General features: G+C 41.2%; 1 protein-coding gene across 2 annotated transcripts in view; it reads right to left on the bottom strand.

The window, feature by feature from the left end:
- The window catches only part of rbfox3a (RNA binding fox-1 homolog 3a), an 85,857-nt gene extending 79,132 nt beyond the window's left edge, over positions 1–6,725 (bottom strand). The window contains exon 1 of one of the 2 annotated variants that reach the window (XM_041962553.1): positions 6,471–6,725. In XM_041962553.1, the coding sequence (XP_041818487.1) occupies positions 6,471–6,725 (255 nt within the window). The remainder of the gene's footprint in view (positions 1–6,470) is intronic. The other variant, XM_041962554.1, reaches the window with a different exon arrangement.
- Positions 6,726–17,190: the final 10,465 nt, after the last annotated feature.

The following is a 17,190-nucleotide window of genomic DNA, read 5'->3' as shown; positions in this document are numbered from 1 at the left end:
TTTCACTATAGAAATAAGGAACATTTCAAACATTTCTATATGAACAAACAATTTCCCAGAAGGTAATAGGTCACAATAGGCCATAAAATGAAAAAGCATCTCTTATGTTATGAAACATTCAAAAAAAGTAGTAGAAAATAAAACACATGCTTCACGAGAAGTGTTTCAACAACTGTCTCTCTGTTGTTGCTATTGGAGCTTACCATGACACCAAATTTCCCAAAACAGCTGATTTAAAGGATGCAGTCGAGCCTTCCAGCAATTTTATGCATTGAGTGTGATTGACTCCCAAGCCAATCAATTTGTTCAGCTAACCTGAGCACACATTTTAACAGTATGTGGCTAGGATTCACGGCAGAACTCACACTCACAAACTTTCATAATAAAGAATCTGACAGACGGATTTTGGTCAGATTCTTTATTTTGAAAGTTGGAGTGCATAGGGGTGGACCACCACCTGACAGCTTGCATTATGGACTACCTTACTAACTGACTAAAGTCTGCGGAGAGACAGGACTGTGAGTCCAACATGGTTGTTTGTAGTGGGGGGCCCTGCAGGGAACAGTCCTGGCTTCCTTCCTCTTCACCCTTTACACTGCAGACCTCAGGCACAAATCAGATAACTACTACCTGTAAAAGTTCTCTGATGACTCTGCAATTGAAGGACCCCCTTGATCCATGCAGGTGGTGGGAGAAAAGAGAGGAACATCTTCTCCATCATGCCTGATAGAGAAGATGTTCCACCCCATGCAAGACACTCTGACAGCAATAGGCAGCATCTTCAACGACGGGCTGTTTCGCCCACGGTGTGTGAAGAAGAGATACTACAGGTCCTTCCTTCCCGCTGACTTTATAATCAACACTGCTCCCAGTAGACCACACACATCAAAACTGACAAGTTCACTCATCTACATTATCAGTGCATACATAAACTGGGCAATATCAATATATCATATATATATCATATATGCAATAATGTGCATTCACTCTCTGTCTGTTTTACTTACTTTATTGTGTATGTATGTCTAATATCTGCTCTTTATTTACTGCAGCTTGTTATCTTTGCATTTTCCCCTTTGGTGGTGTAAGTTTTTGAGCATTCAATCGTTCGCAACTGGACCTCGTCAGTTTGTCTTAGAAGATGTTTCGCCTCTCATCCGAGCAGGCTTCATCAGTTCATGCGCACCAGACTCGATAGGACAGCTGTAGTCCAATGCAATGGTGTTAGGTTCAAGTATTTATCCCCTGAGTGAGGCCAAGCCCCAAAACCAAGGATGGTATCACTCTGTTGTGAGGCAAACGATCCCCCCATTAAGGCGGGGTAGGGTGCAACCCTTGGGTGTCAACGACAGTCGTTTGCCTCGTTAGTGTCCCATTGTTGTCATTGGGAGGCTCCTGGAGCCATGTGTGAATGGCTTTGTTGTTTATCCTCAGAGGCTAAATCTTTGAATCTCTTTGAAAGAGATGAAAGGACAGCATTGTATGTGGGAGATAGGTGGTGTCTCAGACCCCCCCCCCCCCTCTGTTCAGAGACGGTTTTTCAACATTGACATAGATGGCTTCTCTTACTCCTCTTTCAAACCATCTGTCTTCTCTGTCCAGAATATGCACATTTTTATCCTCAAAGGAGTGTGCTTTCTCCTTGAGATGCAGGTAAACAGCTGAGTCCAGACCTGAAGAGTTAGCCCTTCTGTGTTGTGCCATGCGTCTGCTCAGTGGCTGTTTGGTTTCCCCAATATACAAGTCTGTGCATTCCTCACTGCACTGGACTGCATGCACCAGATTGTTCTTCTGAGTGTGAGGTGTCCGGTCTTTGGGGTGCACCAGCCTTTGTCTGAGAGTGTTCCCAGGTTTGAAATGTACCGGGATGTTGGGTTTGTTGAAGATTCGCCTGAGTTTCTCTGATACACCAGACACATATGGAATGACGATGTTATGTCGTCTGTCCCTCTTTTCTTCCTTTGTCACCCTGTTCTTTCTGGAAGCAGCTGAACTTTTCACAAAAGACCAGCTGGGGTAACCACAGGTTTTGAGGGCCCCCCTCAGGTGTTTGTGTGCCTTGTCTCTGGCCTGTTGGCTGGTTGGAACATTATCAGCTCTGTGTTGGAGAGTTCTGATAACACCTAGTTTGTGTACTAGGTACTGGTCTGTGTGAGTGGGTTTTCTGTAAACCTCAATATGTAGGCGCCTGTTCTCTCCAATGTGGACATCACAGTCCAAAAAAGGCAAATTCATGTCCTTGACATCCTCTCGAGTGAATTTGATGTTCTTGTCCACTGAGTTAATGTGCTCGGTGAAGGCTTGCACTTTTTGGCTTTGGATTTTTACCCACGTGTCATCCACATATCTGTACCATTGACTTGGTATTGTTTCTTGGAAAGAGTTCAGAACCGTTCTTTTCCATGTTCTCCATGTACAGATTAGCCACAATGTGGGATACTGGTGAGCCCATCGCAGACCTTAACCCTAACAATAATATGTTAGAGTAAGAATAGAATACGTCTGTTCATTCTGTTTAAATGTGTTGTTGTCAGATAAAGTTTAGGCTTCATTAATATTATTAGTAAAATTGTATTTGTAGAATTAGATTTTAGTGGTGGCTAAATAGAGTTGTTTTTGACTTATGTGATCCAACAATTAACAGACCTGGAGCGTTGTAAAGTCCAAAAGTCAAACTTAATTAAAAAAAATTAGATGATAGACCGACTTTGTTGTGTGATTTTAGTGTCTTTTTTATGTATTAAGATCATGATGCCCTTTGAAAGCAAATGTTTTAGAAATAAAAAATAAAGCTACTTTTGACATTACATTGATGAAATAATCCTATTTAAAGTAGTAAATTCCAACATAGAGTATGTTTCTCTTGTTGATCCTCGTTCTACCGGAATCCTCCATCACGTGTGTGTTTGTGTGTGTGTGTGTGTGTGTGTGTGTGTGTGTGTGTGCATATGAAGCATGAAGCTGGCTATAGTCATTCATTAAGCTTTGCATATTATGGAATGGAACAGCTTTAAGCCTGTAAGCCCTCTTTTGCCACAGTCAAAGAGTTAAAATCCACCTCTGCCTTTCTCTTACTCTCTCTCTCTCTCTCTCTGGTCATTGTGTCTCCAACCTCCACAGTGTGTGAGCAGCCAGGCAGGAAGAGGAAATAATTATGTGAACATTATCATATATAGGCAGACCGAGCTTCCGCCATTGTCACCACGGAAACAGTCCTGTGCAGTACAGTGGGTGTGTGTTTGTGTGTGTGCATGGGGAGTGCAGCTCTACAAAACGAATCTACCCAACCTCTATACCAGATATACACACAGAGGCACACAGACACACAGCAGCCAAAACTGCCCCAAACACCTCCACCAAATTACACAACCTGCTACATCTCCCAGATGTGTCGTTACTGTGAATGCAAATGTGTGGGTGTGTGTGTGTTTGTATGTGTGTGCGTGTGACTCGCTGAGCTAAGCAGTGGCGCCTGCAGCTTACCCCCCTCAGCCTTTAATGGAAGCTATCAGATGGGAGCACCACCAGAAAGGTGGATTACAAGTGGTGAAATGGCTAAAAAGCCTTCCCTTTCCAGGGATTAGACCAAGACACACACACACAAACACACACATATACACAAACACACACACATACAGGCGTTTCCATCATTTTTGGTGACATTACACAGATTGACATTCATTTCCTTGAAACTTACCCTAGCCATAGCCTTCAACCAAGACTTCACCCAAATATTTTGCCCTTTTATGTATCAAATTTGACCCGTTTGATGAGTTTTTCTCAAGTTCATCAATTCACAAAAATCCAAACATTTAAAAATATTATACTTTTGTATAGGTGCCACAAGATTTATGCCTCGTGACATGAATAATACACGTCCACACACACACACACACAAATAAAATCTAACTAAACAAACAAGGTACCAATACCCAACTACAATATAATATCCACCACAAATCAATTCAAATTACTAACAATTTGAGAATTTCAGGTCAATGTTAACCATAGAGAGTCAATAATGCACCAATGCCAGAATGTGAGGGGCAACACTTTTTTTTTTAATTAAAAAAAATGAAAATAAAAATATCAATCGATATGCTGGTCTGACAGTTTATATACATAGTTTTAGAACAAATATAGCAAGTGTCCTTTAGGCCACAGTGAATGTGTGTTTGTGTGCTCATCTTATCCTACAGCGGTTACAGCATGTGACAAACTCTTTGCAGTAATTCTAAAACGCTCTCAGTAAAGCTGACTATACCGTGTCTTCTCCTCTTGCTGGACTCCTTCTCTCTGCCATCACTGTCTGTACACTCCCATACTTTCCCAGCATGCTCCAGTCTCATTGGCCCTGACAGCTTGAAGGCTCTTCAACTAGAGACAAGTGGCTGTGCAGTTAACTATAGTGTGGACATCCTAAGAACTGTGTGTGTGTGTGTGTGTGTGTGTATGTGTGCTTGTGTGTTCTTATAGTTCATGAATACATTTGCACACTTGCTTGATTATACACTGATGGCCCAAGAGATGACTAAACAATCTTTTAAGTAAAATCTAACTATTCTCTTCTCATTTTGTTTATCTTCTGGATCTTATTTACTTTCTTGATTTAAGAGGATTGGGGACTTTGGAAATAGCTTGTAATTATTGTGCTCCAAGGCTAGGCTACATGCTAACCCTCACAGACCGGCTCTCCCCAGTCTCTTCCTCACTAACGCCAGGCCTCTCGCCAACAAAATCGACGAGGTCCGTCTAAGGATAGACTCTCGCCGGATGGACAGCTGTGTTACCGTTACCTGGCTGGACGACAACATCCCGGACGTGGAGATAGCGGGGCGCTTTCTGTTCCGGGCGGACAGGACTGCAGCTTCAGGTAAGAGCAGACGCGGAGGCTTGGCGCTGTATGTACACAATGCCTGGTGTACAGCCACACACACAGTCAGCACGTTCTGCTCTCCTGATTTAGAATACCTGGTGGTGAAATGCCGACCGTTCAAGCTGGTTAGAGAACTCTCGTCCATTGTCATTGTGGCCACCTACATCCCACCGCAGGCTAATGCTAAGTTAGCATTAGAGGAGCTGTACTGCCTAATCAGCGGGCAGATAAACGACAACCCGGAGGCAGCTGTGATTGTGGCGGGGGACTTTAATCACGTTGAACTGAAGGCGGTGTTTCCCAAATTTCACAAATAAATAAACTTTCCTACCAGAGACTGTAACATTTTGGATCAGGTTTACTGCAACATCCCTGCTGCTTACAAGGCTGTAGCAGCTCCACACCTGGGCATGTCAGACCACATCTCAGTGGAACTTGTTCCTGCCTACAAGCCTCTGGCCTGCAGAACAAAGCCGACCACCAGGACAGTACAGATATGGATTGAGGAGGCCTCCTCTGCACTTCAGGACGGCTTTGAGCTCACAGACAGGACTGTGTTCAGAGAAGAGGCAGACCTAGAGGAGTATAGATCATCTGTATTGTCCTATGTTCAGTTCTGCACTGATGCTGTCCTCCCTGTTAGACCATCACAGTGTTTCCCAACCCGAACGACCCCACCCTGCCTGACATCTTAAACAGCTTCTTTGCCTGCTTCGACACATCAGGCTGCAGAGAAGCTACACAGCTACCCCAGCTGGAGGAGCAGCACCAGCCCCTCATCCTGCAGCAGCACCAGGTGACATCCATCCTGAGGAGGATCAACACCTGCAGAGCTACAGGACCGGATGAGGTGTCAGGCCAGACTTTGAGAACATGTGCTGAAAAGCTAGCAGGAGTGTTCCTGGACATTTTCAATCTGTCCCTGCAGATGTCTGTGGTTGCCTTTTTAGTATATTGGTACATTTCATTGGTATATACTTATTGTTTATTGTTTTGGTATATTTTTTTGTAACTGAATGATTTTATTTTAAAGAAGGACAGACAAAGCATTATGCATATAACAGTTATGGTCCCAACACCCCCCCCCCCCCCCTACATTAAAATATACTAAGACATTATTGTCTTAGTATATTTTCATTTCTGGTATATTTTTATTGCATTACACATATTTTTCACTACATGTTAGTTTATTTTATTCCATTATCTTTCTTTTATATTATTATCTTTCTTATTATCTTGTTTCTAACATGGGGGTTGCAATGCACATTGACATGTTATGCTCAATGACAATAAAGGCAATCTTGAATCTTGAATGTTTAAACATTGTAGAGAAAAATATTACATGTGTGTCTTGTTTCATTTTCATTAAGATAACAGTGTCATGTAGTTCTCATTCAATTATAAATTGTTATGAAGAAATCTGTTTCATAAAAAAATTAATACTGTAAGTTACAAAAAAATACATTGTATTTTTTTGTAGAGAAGATGTCTTTTCAAATCAGCAGAGCCTGTTAACGTCATTGATGCCAAGTTTTTTTAAATGAAAAGGGAGCAAAACATTACATTCCAGTGTTAGTATACACTGTAGACTCACTGTTACTGTGTTGGCTGTGAGGGCAGGGGTGTTGCTGTCGTTTCCTGGCTGTTCACTCTGTGTGGTTGTCGGCGTGTACAGTGTCAGGGTGTGCTCGGCCACTGTGCTTGATCCCGTGTAGTCAGCTGATGGGTGGGTGTGGGGCGTGGTGTACTCAGCTGGGATCCCATTCTGTGGTTGAGGGGGGTACTGGGCTGGTGGGAAGGGTTGAGCCATGGCTTCAGGGGGAGCTGGGGCCTCTTGGTTGCCCTGCATGGATAAATAGAGATAGGGACAGCGAAAGAGGGAAGGAGAGGAGTAAAACCAACAGATCAGTGAGGGCTGATTTCCTGGTGACTGGTTTCATTGTGTGAGTCGTAGTGCAGCTTGTCAAATCTATCTAAAATGTAAAATTAAAATGAAGACTGAAACAAACATTGCCAAATGTGGATTTCTACAATAATCTAATATTGGCCCTTCATAGACACACAGTGAGGCCAGTGTTTCTCATCATTTCATTGCAGTCTGCTTAAACAATCTTTTCCCATTTGGCACGCGACTACTTAACTTTGTAAATCTTTTTCAATATAACTGTTATAAATAAAGTAAAATCACTGGTAAACCATCACCTTCATGGTAATACAGTTGGTAAACTGGTAAATTAGTGGTATGGGCGCTATAAATATTAACAGCTATCCATAATGCCAGCCACTCTTGCACTGTTGGAGAACCTCGCCAATGCAACACACATCTGTGAAGTCTTGTTTGTGGTTCTGCACAGTGACAGGTGTGATAAGTCATGGAGCAGGCAGTATCAATATGCAAACAGATGTGTAAGGGTCTTTCTCCATACATTTATGGCTATCTGAGGGAGTGGAAATAAGGCTTGTGCTTGTGCACCCAGTTTTACAGTTTAGAGATTTCTGAACAAAATAGTGTTTTTTTCAGCTTTGTAAATTTGATGAAAAGATAATGCATATTTCTGTATTTCTGCATACACACAATTTTAGTTGTGAATCTTCACAGGGTTTTATGCAACTGGCCCCAAGTCTTTGTATTGGAGGATGGTGGGGACATCGTGGCAGTGAAGCTAAACAGAGATCTTTTAAGTGTGGGAAAGTGACTCAGTTAATTTGTGAATCACCTGCAGTGAGTTAGAATAACAGTCATGGTCATGGTCACTGGCAGATGACACAGGAAATCCACTACATGTCGGTCACTCAATGAACACCAAAACAGACAATCAGATTAAATAAAATGCTACATGTGGTCTTGTGTGTGCATGCTAGAGATTGTATACGCATACACACAAAAGCTCAAACACACAGTGAAGGACAATGCAAATAATGTAAATTGCAAAGACGAGAAAGCTCAATTAACTGATACTCTTAACAATTCTATGTTTCTATGTTGAATTCTATGTTTCTAATCAGAATCAGAATCACTTTTTTTCGCCAAATACAATACATACAGAAATTTGACTTTGACACAGCACAGTGAACAAAATGTTAAAAATGAAAAGTTACAAAGCTAAAGCAAGTTATAAACATGAATGATATGTAGTTGAGAGTCATAAAATATAATAAATAATGTTATATTAAATGTTTGGCATTTGAATGCAACTTATGGATAATAGCTTGACTGCACAGTCTTAGCAATTACTACATATATTGCACAGTCCATAGTAGGGGGTTGTACTATCACAAACAGTGTTTGTGTGTGTGCGTAAGTGCATGTGTGGGGTGAGATTGGCTATTATAGGGGAGGTCGGAGGATGAGGGAGGGAGCTAGGATAGCTTATTGAGGAGAGTGATGACCTAGGCAAAAAGCTGTTCAGCTGCCTGGTGGTCCTGGTGCTCATGGAGCCAAACCTGTGGCTTTGCCAGTTAACGCTTCTATGAGAGGTGGCATTTTCTCTCTCATCGCCACTTTTCTACATTTATTCTTCAATTGCTTCAGTTGCTGTGATTCCTTTTTTCTTCCCTGTTCAGTATCCTACTCTTTCACCCCTTCTAATTCTCTAAACGATGATGATGAATCAATCTGATATATTAGCACACTGCTTTTTGTCCACACTGCCCTTAAACTCGATGGAAAATGGCTTAAATATGTAAAAAAAAAAAAAAAAAAAAAAATCAATCACAGTAACTTTTTAAGGTGGGATAAGGTTCTGACCTTAGCTGTTTCCAATAGGGGTATTGAAGCTGGCTATTCTTATAAATGGACATTGATGTGTATAACAAAGCAGTTTGCTGATGGATCACTGACTGTTGCCTCATCATTCCATGCAGTATCGTCATTGTCGTCTCTTCAGGCAAGGAAGTGTTATACTCAATTTAAGGTTTACTTTGGCTTCTTCACATACAAATCAAGAAAATATATATCTTCAGCAGGAAACAAGCGATCAATAATAAATAGAGGACATTGTTGCACTTTTTTGAAATGCTTTTTTAAACGCTTTGTGATGTGATGAAGAAGCCAAATTACTTGTGAAATCATTGTCGGGTGTGATCATGGCTAAATTGATGGTGATGCAAGAGCCTTAGGACACAGCTGTGTGATTCTTTTGAATGTACAAGGAAATGCTCTTAAGTGATTGGGTAACATCAGGGTTTTGTCACTGAGGCCAAACCACCAATTGGTATAAATTCAAAGCCTCTAGAGGTAGTCTTGAAGCATATTGCTCTTTGAACAGGGCTAAGGTGAAGAAGGAGCTAACAAGTTAACAACTGAAGCTGACTGGAGCTGCATCTCTGGAGTGAGATGCAGTCCAAGCACTGTAAAGTACACTTTAGACCACCAGGATGCTACCAATTCACTCCAGAACCGAAAGGGGAGAGGTAGAAAAAAGAAACTTTCAGACAGACAAGTGAAGCATCTCAAACTTCTCAGTCTTAAGGATCAAAGAAAGACCTGACGAGAACTGCGTGATGAAATCAACACCGCAATGACTAGTGTTGCAACAGTTGTTGCAACAGTTGTTGCATCGGAAACTGGAAGAAGAAGGACTTGTTGGCAGAAAAGCAGCAAAGAAACCATCACTAAAAGAAAAATAGAGCGAAATGCCTGAAATTTGCAAAAGAACACAAGAAAGGGACAAAGAAAGATTGGTATAAAGTGTTGTGGACTGATGAGTCCAAGTCCTCCCTTCCAAGAACGGGGAGAGATATAAAAATGAGTGTCTCTTGCCAACAGTTAAACACGGAGGGGGTAGTATTATGGTGTGGGGTGCCGATTGATGGCATCATGGATAAGATTGTATACTACAATATTCTGGTGAGGCACAGAGTACCATTTGGGAGTCATCTTATTGGGTGGGCCTGGATTTATTTTCGAAGAGGACAATGACCCTAAACATTCTTCTAACTATTGCCGGAACTACCTGCGACAGAAGGAATCTGCTGGAACACTGAAAATGATGGACTGGCCCCCTCAAAGTCTGGACCTCAACCCCATCAAGCAAAAAAAAAAAAAAAAGTTGGAAAATAAACTGGACAAGTCTTTTATACATTCCAAGGAAAGCCTTGGCTTCAGTTGCAGAAGGTATGGGATAACATTAGTGTTGAAATTCTCAGGAAATATATTGACACTATGCCAGAGGGATGTGCTGCTGTCATTGCTGCACAAGGTGGACGTACCAAATATTAAAGTTATTAGTACCAAATATTAAAGTTATTAGTTAAAGTGGATAAAAACAGTAGGACTCACTTCATGTGATATTTGTCAGGCTCAGAGCAACCATCTCCATGTTTCATAAACATTATGAAATGAGATTGTGTTTCGGAGGCAAAAAAGGTCAATATTTTATATCTGACTGAATATCTGTCAGGTGTTCGAACAATTTTGGCCACCACTGTATATATAAGAGAGAGAGAGAGAGACATGTATATATAACTTAAAAGACCTTTCTTTTAAAAAGAAGCTCAAAGAAGCTTAAAGAAGCATTATCATGATATATGAAATTCTACATGTTTGTAACAGTAAAATTTTGAAAAACAAATTATTTTTTAAATGACATTTTTCTAGTGTGGCAGTTTTTTTCTTTCCAGCTTTTTAGCTGCTATCATCGCTGTCTGAGAAACATCTCCATTGTTCAACCCATACTATCCCTTTTCCCTCAATCTGTCAAACTGTTTGTCTTTCACCTACAACACCAGAAATACAGAATGGACAACAATATTAAAGGTTCTCTTCTTGTTATTCTCAGTCTATGCAGGGTGGAACTGTGGCCCAGGGCAAGTCTTGGTTCACTAAAACAAGAAGCCTCATCATTTGGCCTCCCTGCCTTGCAGCACTGTGAGCTGATATATGCATGGCCTCACCTTGTCTATACACACACTGTACACAAGCACATACACAAACAGAAATGCATACCACCAGCGAGCCATGAACAAAGACAGACATTCAAGTCAGATAACAGCAGCCAAGTATGGAGTCTGTGAATTGAGAGCTGCAGGGACAGTGCTTTACCTGGAAAATTTCTTTTTAATATACCTGAATCATGAGCTCATGTGTTATACCTGTCTGTATGTATAGACACATAGACACACACACACACACACACACACCACACAGCCAGGCTCACGGGCTAGGCTGGAGACGGTTTTGCTCTGCTGGGGTTTAAAGCAGAACAGAGTGAGCAGGAATAGAGGCTGAGAGAGAAAGAGAGTTCGAGAGAGCCAGAGGCAGAGAGAGAGAGAGAGAGAGAATGTTAGAGTCAGTGAACTTCCATCATCCATCAAAGTGACTGAGGCGCTGACACACTGAGACATCCCCAGATCCTTGTCGACAAATTGCGCTGGTAAATGATTTCTCCTATCAGCTAAATCATGCTATCCATACCTCTCTCCTTCTATCCTTCCATCTATCTCTCTGCATCATCCATGCATCTTTCCCTCATTGAGTTTATTTCCCTTTGGCTCAGTGGAGCACTTTGCCTGATGTCTGATGGACTCCGACTCTGCTTATGCACACACCACATGTATGTTGGTCCCTCTCTCTAGCTCTGACTCACACACACACACGCACGCACGCACACACACACTGGGATGGTATTACCAAGTCCAAGTTTAAGTCAAATCAAGCCACCATTAATAAAAAAAATTGAAAAAATCATGGCCATTGAAATATTTATGGTGTTGCTTTTTGGTATTTCAATACATTTGACAATGACAGAAATTCTGTTGGTCATTAAAAGAAATGTATATGGCTGGGCAAGGGCATATTTTGAGTTCTGGAATTGGGTTGATTTTGTATTGGCCATTGGGCTGCTTTTGTCACACCAACCTGGCAATACTTATTAAGTCAGACATCATGTTCATGCCAGTTTCCTAGTTTTTTAGTCACACAGAAGCTGATGGCAGTTGCTAGAAGCAGTTAATGTTTTTACGATGATCGAAGAACTGTGTTAATATAAGAGTTGTTATTTCTATAACTCTAACTAAGCTTAGATAAAACCCATACAATTATTTACATCTCCTCAGTGCTTGTCTGGCTGATCTATGTAGGATGCTGATGTTCCCATTTTTAATGCTGCCTAAATAGAAACAAACACTCCTTATGTCACCAGTAAGAGAAAGACCTCCAAACACCTGCAGTAATGCTAGATTAATTTCACTGAATGTTCGATCCAGCACCTTTCATAACAGACACACTGATTGGGTGCGTGTGTCCATATTAAATATCTAAAGCATGACTGAGATAGGATGAAAGATTTATATTGTGTGTATTGACCTGTGACGCCTTAATGCCAGAGCAGAGGAACAGAAGTCTTGTTGGCTAATTTACAGGTAAGTGTGAATTTGTGTGTCTGTATCAGAGAAGATTAGAAAAAAACAGGTTCATTCATTGCAAGATAATAAAAGTTCACACACACAACATGCTTGCACAACGGGTGTGTGTCTAATATTGATTCCTTTCTCTTCAGGTATCTCCAAAGTAGCCCGGGGCTTCTCTCTACCCCTACTAACCATTACCCAAGCTATCTACTTTGCAGAGAGCCCCTGGAGCTACACTGGTATGTGTGTAGAGTGTAATACATTGTAATGATCTTAGAGGAGGATGGGGGCTTGGTAGAGATGTGATGCAGAATGCACTGAAGTCAAAATGAAGCACAGAATAAACTTTAGTAAAAGACACTCAACGTAACATAAGATGCAAGGAGACCACATAACTGCATGCATGACCCAGCTGGTGTGACACTAGCTGTGTCCTTACATTTCCATCACCACAGCTTTATTGTTCTGGGGTGACAGAGACAACTAATGAAGATTGGGGCAGAGAGTATTAGCTGTATTAGAAAGTGAACCAAATAGCCAGCCACGCACACATAGCTTTATGTATAATTTAAATCTGACAAGTTTAAAAATCTGGATACTCTACACTGTTGCCTACTGCTATCAAAGATTGGATGAGTTTTTGTTTCTTTTTTCTTTTTACAGCTTAACACTGAAAAAACAGAAATCTTGGTCATTGGCCCAGAGTTTTAGCATGCTAGTCCCTATACTGGGTATCTAGCAGGGAATGAAAACCATTTGCTAGAAATCATGATGTTGTGTTCAATCAAAATCAGTCTTGTTTTTTGTAACTCAGAAATATTGCCAGAGTTATTTCAGCAATTGCCTAAGAACATTGTGGAGCAAATGATTCATGCTTTACAGATTAATGTAAGTCCTTATTGCTCTTGCTTAAGTGAGTCTGCAATTGCTGGACTTCAATTAGTTCAGAACATGGCAGCCAGGCTTTTGAAAAACACTGTACGAAGAGAGTGTATTAGACCTGTTCTGGCCAACGGAGATTGGCTTCCTATATTCAGTTCACGATCATGACACCGTCTTATATTTACCCTCTTAGATCTTCTGATCAATTGCTCACGGTTCAGACTCAAAACCACGTTTTTACTGTTTTAACTCCAACACAATGGAATTGCCTCCCACCTACTGTCAGGTCAACAGATCCAGTGCCACATTTCCAAACCTGTCAACCCTCCTGTTTGTACTGGTATTCTCCCATATTTTATCCTCCTCCTCTGCTGTCCTTCCCTTTAAATATTTCCATGTAGAACAGAAGCTTTAACATCTAGTGAGAAGAAGTCATCCACTCCAATAGCAACTGCTAATAAAACAAGAAGAAGAAGAAGAGGAACAAGGACGAATGTGAGATGGATGGAGTAGCCAACCTGCCAAAAGTCTGAGTACAGTACAGACCAAAAGTTTGGACACAACTTCTCATTCAATGCATTTCCTAATTTTCATGACTATTTACATTCTAGATTCTCACTGAAAGCATCAAAACTATGAATGAACACATGCAGAGTTATGTACTTAACAAAAAAAGGTGAAATAACTGAAAACATGTTTTATAATCTAGTTTCTTCAAAATAGCCACCCTTTGCTCTGATTACTGCTTTGCACACTCTTGGCATTCTCTCAATGAGCTTCAAGAGGTAGTCACCTGAAATGGTTTTCACTTCACAGGCGTGCCTTATCAGGGTTAATTAGTGGAATGCCTTGCTTTATCAATGGGGTTGGGACCATCAGTTGTGTTGTGCAGAAGTCAGGTTAATACACAGCCGACAGCTGTGTAATATTAACTGTTAAAATTCATATTATGGCAAGAACCAATCAGCTAACTAAAGAAAAACGAGTGGCCATCATTACTTTAAGAAATGAAGGTCAGTCAGTCCGGAAAATTGCAAAAACTTTAATTGTGTCCCCAAGTGGAGTCGCAAAAAACATCATGCGCTACAACGAAACTGGCACACATGAGGACCGACCCAGGAAAGGAAGACCAAAAGCCACCTCTGCTTCTGAGGATAAGTTCATCCGAGTCACCAGCCTCAGAAATCACAAGTTCACAGCAGCTCAGATCAGAGACCAGATGAATGCCACACAGAGTTCTAGCAGCAGACCCATCTCTAGAACAACTGTTAAGAGGAGACTGCATGAATCAGGCCTTCATGGTGACATAGCTGCTAGGAAACCTCAGCTAAGGAGAGGCAACAAGCAGAAGAGATTTGTTTGGGCCAAGAAACACAGAGAATGGACATCAGACCAGTGGAAACCTGTGCTTTGGTCTGATGAGTCCAAATTTGAGATCTTTGGTTCCCACAGCCGTGTCTTTGTGAGATGCACAAAAGGTGAACAGATGGATTCCACATGCCTGGTTCCCACTGTGAAGCATGGAGGAGGAGGTGTGATGGTGTGGGGGGGGTTTGCTGGTGACACTGTTGGGGATTTGATCAAAATTGAAGGCACACTGAACCAGCATGGCTACCACAGCATCCTGCAGCGACATGCCATCACATCCGGTTTGCGTTTCGTTCATTTATTTTTCAACAGGACAGTGACCCCAAACACACCTCCAGGCTGTGTAAGGGCTATCTGACCAAGAAGGAGAGTGATGGAGCACTGCGACAGATGGCCTGCCCTCCACAGTCACCGGACCTGAACCCAATTAAGATGGTTTGGGGTGAGCTGGACCGCAGAGTGGACCCAAAGGGGCCAGCAAGTGCTAAGCACCTCTGGGAACTCCTTCAAGACTGTTGGAAAACAATTTCACGTGACAACCTCTTGAAGCTCATTTAGAGAATGCCAAGAGTGTCCAAAGCAGTAATCAGAGCAAAGGGTGGCTATTTTGAAGAAACTGGAATATAAAACATGTTTTCAGTTGTGATGGAATTTTTACATGTTTCTATACTTTTCTATTTGTTTTCCTAGTTTATATAGTTGATCTGTAGTCTTAGCTGTTTTACTGTTATATTGACTAGAGGATGTCCTGGTGGATTTGTTGTTGTAACCTACTGCAATTAACTCCCAGGGTGCCAAAGTAAATGACCTGATGTTATCACACCTAACTGTAAATTCCTGAGAACAGGACGTCATCAAGTTTTATTGCAGACGACTGTTTTTCTGTTACCATCTGTTAAACCAGTTCTGCTAAGACCAAAGGCATGTCAGAGTATAGGAATAGGGTGAAAACATCTGATCAGGGAGCACAACTCTGAACTGCTTACTGCCATGTGGTTCTGTGGCTGTGTCTCCTCTCTATAGAGATTAAACACTTCGTGCACGTTACTTGCTTTCCAGAGTGGTTTGTTTGGCTCTCTATAGGCAGACTGGGAAATTTTTCCACAACACAGTTATTTCACCTGTTTTTGTTAAGTACATAACTCCACATGTGTTCATTCATAGTCTTGATGCCTTCAGTGAGAATCTACAATGTAAACAGTCATGAAAATAAAGAAAACGCATTGAATGAGAAGGTGTGTCCAGACTTTTGGCCTGTACTGTATATGCAAGTATGTCACCAAAAGCGAGGAGGCTAACTATCTCTCTTACTTTTGCCACACGTATTTCAGTGTATCATATGGAGGAAAAAGCAAGAAAGGTGAAAAAACATGTTCTACCAATGACTGTATTTATACTATATCTGCCATCTGTTGCCTATTGGTGATTTTGCAATTCACTGTGCACACCCTTGTCAAAATGTAAAGGGGAGGACAGTGGTAAGGGTAGTGGGACAGACAGGAATTTTTGTTAACTTTCAAATCCCAGTGTTAATAGGTGTGCATTTAAATTGCAATTGCAATTCCTATTGGTTTTATTTGCCTTTTAAATTCTGTTTTGTTTGTTATTGCTTTTATTGTTGAGTATCTGTTTCATTTTTATAAACTGTACTTGCTGTTTTCATGCTGTGCACTAATGCATGTTTCTTATCAACTGTGAGGCAATCTGTAACTGCTGTTTTTAAAAGTGGAATGTAAATAAGTTTATTTATTGACTTACTTATATACACATTCAAGCAGTCTGTAGTCTTTTGCCTAATGCAGCTTTTTTGGCCAGACTGTATAAACATGCCAGAAACTTCCTGCTTTAGGGGGCGATTAATATTGATGTGCACTGCAGACATCAGACAGATAAGAGGAAAGAGGGAAAGAAAAAGATAGAGGGAGAGAAAGATTGGAGGAAAGGAGAGGGAGCACTCTCTCAAAACACTGTAGACTGTTTTCGTCAGATTGTTGGCCTAGCTGGATTCTACTTTCATTAAGTTTAACATGTTGCCTCACCTAAAACGGTGAGACAGAGGCGATTGAAATTAAGACTTGAAATGAACACTTCTTGATAATCCATGCAGTATATTATTCCACATGCAGCAGTCTGTGTGGTCCACCTCTGGCATAATGGATATAATGGAGTTTGATTGATTTTCTATGTATCATTTCATTATGACCAGAACAGGGAAGCACAAAATCTGACCTGTTTCTAATCAGACTTTGACCCCGTGTCTCCCTGGTATTAACATGCCATTTTACCTGGATAAGGAAAAACATGTTAAAGCATGCAAGCAAGCAACACCAAGACCATATCTGGAGGTGTGTACAATAAGTACTATCCAGTCCAAAACCACATGCTGACCAGATGTCAACTGCCATTATTCAGCTTATGTTATTATGTTATGTTTGTTTTCCAAATGTGGATTGCCCTGCTCTCTGCAGTCACACAGTAGTTTGACAAACAAAGCTTGACTCAGGTTTTGTTTTTGAGCTTTCATCCACATCCCATGATCTTCAACACTGAATGGAGTGTGCTCAGTTGTCATCGTGTGACCTTCCGTATGTTCTTTGGGTGTGTTTCACAGTTTCATAGAGAATCTACTAATGAACACCATGAGGTGTGATTAACGTTTTCAGAGAAATCATGAAAATTATTTCTTGGCCAAGCATCAGCTTCTCACTCTCTGA

This window comes from Chelmon rostratus, chromosome 21, assembly GCF_017976325.1.
Source record: "Chelmon rostratus isolate fCheRos1 chromosome 21, fCheRos1.pri, whole genome shotgun sequence".
Taxonomy (NCBI): Eukaryota; Metazoa; Chordata; class Actinopteri; order Chaetodontiformes; family Chaetodontidae; genus Chelmon; species Chelmon rostratus.
Note: the sequence above shows the minus strand (reverse complement) of the source record. Positions and strands in the feature narration are given on the sequence as shown.